Below are 11,754 nucleotides of genomic sequence, written 5' to 3'. Positions count from 1 at the left end.
GATCTGAAGGATTTTATATGTTTTCGCACGCATAGTGTGCATATATATATATATATATATATATATATATATATATATATATATATATATATATGGGGAGCCACCAAAAAATGGAATAAGGAGAAAAAGAGAAAAAAAAAAGAGGGCATAAGTAACTTTTTTTTTTTGAATGGGAGGGATAACTGACTTTTTCATTTGAACAAAAAAACGAGGGAAAAAAGGAAAAAAAAGGTACCACACATAAATGAAACAGTTGTTTTTTGAAAAAACAAAATGCAAAGAAAATTCTTATAACACAATTGATTTAATTTTCTATATGCTAATGCGTGCATATAAGACTTAAATATATTAGTTCGAATGGGATCGTTGCTCATTTTTGTAAATTATTGTAAGAAATCCCAAGGTTTGAGCCTTGACGAGAGCAAGAATTGTAGTTCAAGGGGCAAGTCGGGTTGGGGTTGAGTATATATGTTGGGCTTAAACTTAGTTTGTGATAGAAGCTAAATCTATAAAATACTTGTACCCGCTAAAAAAAAGACCTTTGATGACTTGTTACATTTTGTGTGAAACTAAAATATATCACGATACTTAAATTAAACAACCAAACATTATATAATAAGGTGAGAGATTAATAAATGTGTGATTAATGTCAATTAATTTAATGTCAAATGCACATAATTAGATGATATGCTTTAATTCTATTTTGAGGCAGACAAAAGCAAAGCATGCTTGCTTATGATATAAGTTTATATTAGTGATTTAATTGATTCGATAGCTAACAAACATAGCTAGTTTTTGTAACATCAGCAAAATAATTAACATTGTAAACCTAAACAACAAGTGGAAATCAATAAGACACATTAGCATTATATAGACTTCAAACTCAATAACCCTTCACTAGTTGTTCTATACCACCCAAAGAAAACCTGTGAAAAGAAACAAATTAGCTAGTACCATGTATGAACTAATTAATTAAAACCTTTTCTCAAAAAGTTGCTAGGACTATGTACGAGTTTTGCTTTGCATACACTTATATGGAACTTAATTAGTTTACTAAAAGTAATCTATCACTTGACAAACTACACCCTCTCTTTTACCCTCAGAGTAGACTGACTAATGATCAATTCCAATTATAGGAAAAAACTTTAATACGCAAATACTTTGAGTACAAGACCCGTAATAATTCCGTAGGTAGTGTAAATCATAATAAGCTTTAAGCTTGCATTAGGAGGGAGAGGGAGGGTGTTGAAGTTACGATTGATAACGTACTACACATGTGAATGTAACACATTGATAAAAGAAGAGAAGTCATTACAGCGCTGAAAAGTAATAACGGTTCAAATAAGAATCTGGATAGCATAATAAGAGACATCAAGAGAATAACAAATAGTTTCAATTTTATTTCTCGTATTAAGGTAAGTAGAGAAGAGGTTAAATTAGCGCATAATCTTGCTACTAAAGCAAGAAAAAGCTAATTTTTCTCTTTCTTCATGTTCTGTTTTTACCCATTGCCAAAAAAATAAAAATAAATTATAAGGCAAAAGGGTTGTTCGTTCTCTCGTTGTTACATGGTCTTAAGGTGAAACTTCCTTAGTCCTGTGAAGTGGACTCCATCTCCTTATAAGAAGAGAGATGCCTTCAACTTATTAGGCAAAAGGGCTATTCCTCAACTAGTTAATTCCTCAATCCGTTTATGTATGTGGACTAGTTAACATAACATGACCTATATATTCGATTTAATAGAGCCGGGCTTTAAAATACGAACCCAACAAAAAAAAATCCATCTAATTAGCTTGTTGAGCTAATATTATTCATAATATTATGTAGCATGACTTGTAATAATGAAAGGTTTTTTCCATTAAATCTACGTTATTGTACATTAGTCATTAATTGAACATGATTTTTGTATCATCAAATTAAGATATAGGGCCAATGTAATTATATATATAATTGTGACCCAAAATCTTGAAAATGAAATATCTAACAAATCGGCCAAGCTAGAATTAAGAATATTAAACTATATATTTAATAAACAAGTCACGATCAATTAGGGTTAAACTAAGTGAGCTGGTAACCAGCGAATTACGGCATGTTCTCGCCAGCGAATTTTCAGTTCAGTTCAGTTTAATTCAGCTCAAATCAATTCAGTTTAGTTCAGTTGTTTTATGCCGAAGAGAATAAGCCCTTAAACACGACACAAATTCGACCCAACCCCACTCACTTACCTAGCTATAGAGTTAAACAACCCCCCTTTTTTTACCATTAATGTTGAGTCCTCTTTTCCCATATAGATTTCTATAAATACAAACATCAAAGTGTGAGCAACAACTTTATTTAATTTAGTTTCTAACCCACCCAAAAAAGCAGATAAAACACGTACCCTTAAACTCATATATTTTCCATCCATCCTCTTCTTTGATCCCTTCTCTTAAAAAAAAAATAGAAGAGAGAGAAAAAGGGTATTATGGGTAGAGGAAAAGTGGAATTGAAGAGGATAGAGAACAACATTAGCAGACAAGTAACCTTCTCTAAAAGAAGAACTGGTCTCTTGAAGAAAGCTAAGGAACTCTCTGTACTTTGTGATGCCGAAATTGCCCTCATCGTCTTTTCCTCTCGTGGCAAACTCTATGAATTCAGCAGCATCGAGTAAATTATTTTTACTCTTTTTTTTTTAACATTTTTCTATATTTTTCTAGGTTGTTAATCATTAAAAATAAAAGAACAAAAGTTTTTCCGATCTTAATGTTGTTTAGAAGATGCTTCATTTTTTTAGTAAAGAGTTCGAGTTTATTAGGTGGTCTCATGTACTTACGGATCAAATAGCGTATAGCCCATTACCTCGCTAGAATTGTGCCGTTTGGAGTTGAGCAATGTTGGGATACTCATTGATAAACACAATTTTTTTACCCTTGAAAAGAAAACTACTCTCACCAATGGCAGATTGACACGTGGAAGATCTAGGGCTTCTTCCTCTAAAAAAAATCTCTTTTTATGGTTTCACGTATATACTACTCATAAAATTCATAATGCAAATATTTCACCAAAAAATGATTACATTTTTTGGTGTATAAAGTTTTTATAAATATTAGAATTATGAGTACTTTTATTGGAGTGTCTTTATGTGCTAGTTGAATTGTTCTATTGTATGTAGCTACTATTTTTGTGATAAGTTTGGAATTTTCAGCTAAAATTCTGGAATGTTTTACAAAATTACTAATAGTTTGTACTAAGAGACTGAGAGTGTAATAATGATTTTCTGGAGTGTATATTAAATTAAGGGGGATTTGTAATTAATACTATGTCAGAATATTTGTTTTCATTTTCCTCGGATTTTCTCTAACATTGTTGTTTTTATCTTTTCCCTCTTCTGTGTATTCTTCTTCCTCTGTCATTTCTTGCTTGTTTGGTCAGTTTTTGTGCTAATTTTCTCCTTTTTTTTCCCCACTCCTACTTTATTTTGCTTTACCAAAATATAAAACAAAAGGATATAAATCCAACAATGTTAACTTTAAGAAACTAAATAATCATGAAAAATTATGATTACTGTGTTTAGTCGCTCTTATTATTATAATTTTTTTGATATACATTATTGTGCTTAGTCGCTCTTATATTAATATTTTCGGGATTATTATATAGATGTCTTCCAAAAACCATTGAGCGATACCAGCGTTGTGGCAATAACATTGAACTTCATCATCATAATCATCAAGATCATGCCATTGAGGCTCAAACACAGGTTTGAATATAATTACAATAGTTTGTGAAAAAAACATAGTAGTGTTTATCCTATATACTTTATATTTGATCACAGTAACAAGTTAATTAAGGTCTTGATATATTGAAGTTGCATAAAGTTATATGTTTTGGAAATTTTGAGTAATTAAACCTTCGCATAATCGAATCTACCTAATTTTGAAAAAATGGACCGAGAATTTGGTAAGCCAATGATATTTTTCGGCATGTTTCCTCTATAAATATATAATGTCAATCAAGCTAGTAGATTAAACTCCATCATATCTACAACCACAATATAAAGTTTCTTTTTGTAATATTTTAATCAAGTTTGTCTTGTAAGAGACCGCCTACTTTTAAATTAAAATTAGGCAATGGTAAACCCAATATCAAAAAGAGAATTAGCCCAATACTGACTAGGTTAATTTTTTTCAGTGACTAGTTTAATTTATTTAGTGATGAAACCTACTTTTATATTAAAATTAGACCATCTCTTTTAATAATTTATGTTTGAAATTAGCAAATATAATTTGTTTATTTTGTAATAATCATTAGGAAATTTATCAAGGTGAAGCATATATCATCTCTATTATACTTCTTAAATTATAAGACAACCCATGAAGACACTAAAAAAAAAAAGAAGGTGAACTACCTCTTAAATTAAACAAAAAAAAACAAGATCATTGTATCTCTATCACTATTATATAATACATCTATGTACAAATAATTTTATATGATTTCACACGCATCGCTTGTATATGAGACTAGTGTGATAATAATGTCAACTTATCCTGAGTTTCTTACACATTTCATACGTTCTTTTTTTTATATCATGTATAACATGTTATTTTATTTCTCTTATTTCACTTTGATCCTTATTTACAGAGTTGGCTCCAAGAGATCGCGCATTTGGAGTCGCAATGTGAATCTCTAAAGAGAGCCCAAAGGTCTAAATTCTTAGTTATAGTATGTTGATTACCCTTATTATTGGAAATTCATGCTTCTAATTAAGTTTTTAATTTGTAAACTTCATAGTTCATACAGTTTAAAAAAGAAAATTGTATTTTTTATAATTACCATGGATGTGATTTTTATAAAATTCGTTCGTGTCAAATTAAATTGTTTAGCTATAAATTTGCATTTAAATGGAGATGATCATCTATATAGCTACTTGATGATTTAGGCATATGCTGGGAGAAGAACTGGGATCTCTGAGTTTAAAAGAGTTGCAACATCTTGAGAAGCAACTTGAAAGTGCTCTTGCTCAGACCAGGGCGAGGAAGGTATTATTGATCACAACCTAAATTTAAGAAAATTTCGTTTTGGCTCTGTTTGGTTGGGCATAAATCATTTTCAGTATAAAATGATTTTCATAGAAAACAAGTTACGATAGAAAATACAATTCCAAAATTAAATTTTCATTGTTTGGTTTCATGTAAGAAAAATGATGACATGAAAGGAAAATGAAAGAGAAAATAAGGAGGTAGTGGAGGAGTGTACAAAAGAGATAAGGAAAAGGAAGGAAAACAGTTTTCCCTTCATTTGGAAAGGAAAATAGTTTTCCATCATTGGGAGAGCAATTTTACTCCAAGGGAAAATGGTTTTACACTCCTTTGCAAACCAAACGATGTAAAATTGAAAATAGAGGAAAACAGATTTCTAGGAAAATGTTTTACGCCCTACCAAACGGGACCTTCAATATTGATAAACAAATAACCCATATTTCGGAATGACATAACACCCTCATCTATTCAGACATGATATTTAGAATTTTACTAATTTTGTTGATGTAGAAAGTTAATAAATAGTTACATGGATAATTTGGTATGTAGCTAGTATTTTAGAAGATTTGAAATTTCCATAGTAACTAAAATAAAATTCACTTGGTCGCAAATTAGTTACAACTTTTTTAAGATCAAAGTTTATCGATTTTGACCATATTATTTCACTAATATACAAGAAAAATATTTTAAAATATGCAATCATTTTAGGTCTGTTTCGATGTGTATTTCTTTAAAATCTACTACTATTTTTATATATTTTTGATAAATATGCTTTTAAAGATGTTAATGGTCGGTGTGTATCGTAAAGCCTGAAAAAATAAATGCATGTTGCAGTTAATTCTATGGAATGTATTTGTTATAGAACACAGAAATTATTTGATTTATATTCTTAATAAATCCAAATGCTTGAATAATTGTCATGGCTTTGATCATATGAACCTCAAGTTGATAGTCTTCTTTTGTAACCAAATTAAATCAATTAAATGTAGCCATCTAGGCATCTACAAGTCTGATTTGGACATAATCCTAATTTAGCCATCTATACCATATACTAATTCTATCTATTGGCGAATTATGACAGGCACAACTGATGGCTGAGCAAATGGATGCACTTAGGAGATCGGTAAGTCGTTTCATATACTTTTCCCCAAGTTGATAGTCTTCTCTCTTTTCCCCAAAATAATATTTTTGATGGATCTTCCTCATAATCCATGAACTGCATGCATGCATGAACTAACTCATGTACAATTTCTAGTTTACTTAGCTTTCTTCATATTTGGAAATTAACTGGTAATAGATGACACTATTCAAGTAAAGAAATTTTTATACGTATTTTATAACACTCCGTCCTTCTATAAACGCAATAAATGGGATTTCATCCAAAAGATAACCACAGTATTACCTCAATCATTGTTAAGAGGCGAGAACTATTATTCTTTGGATGCATTCTCTTATATTATTTAGGGTTATGCTATATGCAGTCCTTAAGGTTGCATATAAGACATAAATACACTACTTAAATTGAAAATAAGTTGTGAATTTATGGAAAAATTTTACATTAACCGATGTAATAAATGATCAATTAATGCATTAGCTTCTTATATACAGTCCTTAGGGTTGCATGTAGCTTTTCGCTATTATTTAAACTTGTTGATATTTATTGAAACACATTTTGTAACTTATAAGATTTTATTTAAACTTATCTTAATTTAGTAAACCTAAAAATTATCTTATAATAATGAAAAGAACACACTTTTAATTCTCAAACAAATTGTTTTATAAATGTCAATACTACATCTATAATATCATTAATATTTAAAAATTGATTTTTGAAATTATCTTGTGAGATATTTTTATATTCTTAGTCTATACTCTCAACAATGTCAAAATGGTGTCAATTTTTCTCACATGTTATCAAATATACAAGGAAAAGTGCACATTGGAAATAGTAAAATAAAATAAAATAAAGTGTAATCATAAAAAAGAAACAAAAAAAAAAGTAGTTAATAAGACTACAACATTTATTTATTATAACCATATTAGTACCAATATTAACATAGTTACTCTCTTTTAGGAACGCAAACTTGGAGACTTGAATAAGGAATTGAAGCTGAGGGTTAGTTTCCTTCAATCAACTTAATTCATTGATCTAAAAGTAGAAAAAATAAAACTTGTTTGTGACTTGTTTTTTTTCAATTTTTTTCCCTTACAAATATTGCAGGTAGGAGATCAGGGACATGGTTTTAGGCCAATATTGGATTCTAATGGATGTATCCCATTCATACACCAATCTCAGTCTACAAGTTTTGAGTATGATCCCGTTACCTTGCAAATTGGATCATACAAACCTGAGCCAGTAGTTCTAGAAATAGGGTAATTCCCTCACTTCCAAATAATTATCCACAAAATCGCGTAAAGAAAATTTGACATGAATCATCCCAACTTTCACAGCTTTGGATTATTTAGAAATAATCTCAAGTTTTGGAATTCCCTCAAAAAAAAAAAAAAAATCTCAAGTTTTGGAAGACATTTTTAAAATTTAAAATAAAGGAAATTATTTGTAAAAAAAAACCTTTTAAATATTCAATTTTACGAGAAAAAACCTTTTAAAACATCTTTTGCGAAAAAACTACAAACTTAATTTTTCTTGCAAGATGAAACCTACTCCCATTTTCCGGTGTGGTTTTTGAGATGCATATGGGTGATGCCGCACTTAATAGAAATAGGGAGTTAAAGAGATATAGAAGGGTCAGCGCCGGAATTGAGAAACAACACACCGGAAAATGGGGATAAGTTTCTTCTTGCAAGAAAATTTAAGTTTATGGTATTTTTTTACAAAGAATTTTTATAAGGTTTTTTTTCGCAAAATTGAACATTTAAAAGGTTTTTTTGACAAATTTTCCTTAAAATAATTAATATGAATACAAAAAATTAATGATTCGGATTATTACCTCTAAACTTGGGAGTTGGAAATACTCCAAAATAATCAAAAGTTGAGATTATTTTGAAAAGATCCATGAAAGTTGAGAATTATTTGCTCGTATAATTCTTAATTAGAAAGTGCATGCATGAAATAATATTGTCTTGTTTATGAACAGATATGCTCCTCACTATCCATCTCATGAGGATGAAGGGCCATCCAATGGCAATCAAAGAGCTGGGTTGGGTAGTGACACTACTAACTTTCATCAGGCAGGATGGTTGCTTTAATATGCATGGTGCATTTGCATCAGAAAAGAAAAGTGTGGTGTTCAAATTCATTATTTCTGTAGTATTTATATCATATATATATGCTTTGTTGAATTGTTGGACGTACAAATTTAAATTTCTTTTGTGTTTGGTGTGATACATATATATATACATGTTTGTTATTTTGTTAGTGATTACTGTCGAAGGTACTATGATTTATTTCCAAATAGTAGATATATTTACTTCGTGGAAATTTTAGTGTTTATTAGAATTTAGAAGTATTACAGTGATTTTATTAGACTAACTTTTGGATTATTTGTTATGCTAATGAGCTTGATTGTCTTGGATAGGGATTTACGGCACACTGTAATTATTTTGTTAATGATATCTTTGTTTTTAAAAAAAAAAATAATTGACCCAAAAAAAAGAATAGAGGAAGAATAATGATTATAAACTTTATTCTTCCCTTCTATTCTTTCAATGTGGAACAAAAGATAAAATAGACTCTTCATATTTTTTTGAAACAAACTTTGAGTTTATACTATAAACTCCAACACAATATTACATATATAATATTCTAGTAAATTAGTAATATTTGCACATTGGATTTTTACACAGTATTTTGTATAGCTTCTTAATTGAAAATCATCAACCTATTTGTACAGAGTATCAAAGGACAAATGGTGATGAATAGAAAGTATGAGAAGGATAAATAGGTTACAGAATACACTAACATAATTACAAAGCTATATTGTAAACAAAAACCTTTGAAACATTAACATATTTATATAGACACACCAAAAAATCTCAAACTTGATCAAAAATAAAATTACATAAGAAATTAATCAATAGAAATAGGCAAGGGCCGCGCGAACGCAGGCCCCCACTGGCACAAATTATGACGTACGCTCTCCCACATTGGGGAGACGTTAGGCAAGCACCCCTCCAATATGTGCAATGGAGGTCACCGTCCCAGGCCATGAGCCTTCATGATCGCCCATTGACCCCGTCCAGGTAAGTAATTTGTTTGACGGGCCAAGGTGCCATTTTAAATGCTGTTTTCCCCTCCATATCTTATTCAACTTTCGATGTGGGATATCATTAGTGGCATGATACTCACGACTTGCGAACATGTTTTATGTCTACTAGGAGTCCCCTGTAATACTTTGCAATTCAGGATCAATTGTGGAAAGTTTTTGAATGGAGATGCAATCGAAGTTATGATTTCTAAGCCTTCCCAAAATTTTCAGGTTCAATATTTAGCAATTTTCATGAATTTAGGAGTGTAAAACTAAGGGATTTTTTAGAAATTGCGAAAATTTCTTCGATCGCCAAACCTTCACAATTATATACTTCCTCCGTTTCTAAATAAGTGCAACATTTGCATAGGGTTTACTATTCACAGTTTGAACTTTACTTAGCTTTGGTGATTTAGGGTTTAGGAAAAACATAGTCATGTGGGATCTTGTTAGATTCGTTTGAATGTGAATTTTTTTATAATATCAACTTTTTATAATTTTTACTTCTTGATAATTGAAGATATTAATGGTTAAAATAATGCATTGGCAAACGTGAAAACAAGAAGTGTTGCACTTATTTAGAAACGGATGAAGTATATCTTTATTATATAAGCCAAGGGAGGAGGAGTGGTGTCCTCACTTGAAATGACTAAAATACCCTCTAATAAATTAAAATATGTTTTTATATTAAATTTAAAAATGAAAATCAATGTAACTTACCATATGGAATAAGTAAAAAATGGAATATGCAATCACCATTAATAACTTGACTAGATTGACACAATCAATTCACGAAATTAATTAAAATCTTCAATTTAAAAAAAGTTAGTGATATATCATGACAACATAATACTTCATATTTACAAAGTTCAAACAATATGCATGATTTATTAACATTTACGATCGTTAAAGAACTATACTAAAGCTGCTGACAAAGAATTATTAAATCTCGACCAAAATTTAACAAGTAAAAATCGGTCACCTTTAAATCACTACCAAAATAATTTTAGATTAAAAAAATATACGTCGACGCACGCATCGCGTGCATATACGACTAGTACTATATTAAATGCACGCATTATAAAGCCATGTACAACAGTCAAATATATTTACAATTTACATTAAATTTTATAAGTAACACGAAGGGTATATCAATTTTTTACCAGTTGTTTTATATGTTCCCTCTGTTTCTTTTTACTGTACACACTTTTCTTTTTAGTTCGTTTCTTCTTAATCTACACACTATTGATTTTTCTATTTTTAGTAACATATCACATCTACTTTCTTTACCTTATGGCATTTTTATAATCATATCGTGCACAGAATTTTTAATCTACACACTTTCCTTTTTAGTTCGTTTCTTCTTAATTCACACACGAAGAATTATGTTATTCATCCATGTGGCCTGAACTACTAGTAAACCTTATGGCATCCTTAACGATGAACAATTAAATTGTTCAAAAATAAAGGTTCGTGTGACCTGATCAAAGCCAACACGTGATGTGGACTATACAAAATGCGACAAGTATTCACTTTTGGTTGGTCCAAGAGAATATAATTTTTTCATTTTTTAGATCATTTGTATCTCACAAAATATAATTCGAACTAGTTACTTACCAAAATTCATATTTTTTTTATTCGCTACAAATAAAGATCATAATTGACATATGTTCTCACATTATAATTTGACCCTGTAGACACTAAAAATTTATTAGTGTTTTACATGAAAATAAATTAATTATTATTGAGCTAAAATAAATATGAATAGCCCAATTTAATTAATTTAGCCCACTCAAATTACATATCCAAATTAGATTAAACAAATACAATTTGGGTTATAAAGTATTGGGCTAGCCCAGATTATTAGTCCAAATAAGGTGGTCAAGTGGCAAAGGTAAAAAGACTTCCAAGTCATAAACGGACCAAAACCCATAAATTACCAAGTCCATGAAGGGATCTCCATTCCCTATAAATAGACCTCACATCTCTCAGTTGAGGGGACGGAAAAATCATTATTCTCAAGAGCTCATAAAATTCTCTTAGAATTCTCTCTGCAATTAGTCAACAAGCACATCAAAATTGTGCCGACTATTCAGATACACTCAAACATATTTGACTGAGATTCAAGCTTTGTCACCCCTCATTCGAATATACCCAAACAAAACTCAAACTCAGGTTGACGTCGACAAAACGTCATCCCACACTCAAACTCAGGTTGACGTTGACAACAGGTCAGTCTACATTCAACTCCACGTCGACACCAACACGTGTCACTCTCAAGCTACGAAACAGAATCAGAGGACTTAGTTTATTTTTCATTATAAACTGTTTACATAGATTGTACTCAATACATTTATTGAAATATAATTTCTTTGTTACTTTGTTTCTCGTCTTATTTATTTCGACTCGAAATTTTGTGTATACAGATTTTGGCACGCTCGGTGGGACTATCTCTGCCTCTCATCTTTGTTTCGTCATCAACAACAAATCTGAGAAATGGCCTCAAGCAAGAACATCTCTCAATCTTCTGA

At 30.2% G+C, this 11,754-nt stretch overlaps 1 protein-coding gene and 1 non-coding gene across 2 annotated transcripts; one reads left to right on the top strand and one right to left on the bottom strand.

The window, feature by feature from the left end:
• The first annotated feature begins 2,464 nt into the window (after window positions 1–2,464).
• Window positions 2,465–8,225, top strand: LOC104905466 (truncated transcription factor CAULIFLOWER A). Its single transcript, XM_057394311.1, has 8 exons — window positions 2,465–2,646; window positions 3,637–3,736; window positions 4,618–4,679; window positions 4,916–5,015; window positions 6,097–6,138; window positions 7,090–7,131; window positions 7,237–7,388; window positions 8,114–8,225. The coding sequence occupies exons 1-8, from the start codon at window positions 2,465–2,467 to the stop codon at window positions 8,223–8,225; spliced, it is 792 nt and encodes a 263-aa protein (XP_057250294.1).
• Window positions 8,226–9,063: 838 nt separating this feature from the next.
• Window positions 9,064–9,226, bottom strand: LOC125494458 (U1 spliceosomal RNA). The gene has a single exon (XR_007270707.1). It is a non-coding gene; the product is annotated as a U1 spliceosomal RNA (small nuclear RNA).
• Between the last annotated feature and the right edge of the window lie 2,528 nt (window positions 9,227–11,754).

The sequence above is a fragment of the Beta vulgaris genome, chromosome 1 (assembly GCF_026745355.1).
Source record: "Beta vulgaris subsp. vulgaris cultivar EL10 chromosome 1, EL10.2, whole genome shotgun sequence".
NCBI classification, from domain to species: Eukaryota; Viridiplantae; Streptophyta; class Magnoliopsida; order Caryophyllales; family Amaranthaceae; genus Beta; species Beta vulgaris.
This window is presented reverse-complemented; position numbering and strand designations above follow the sequence as displayed.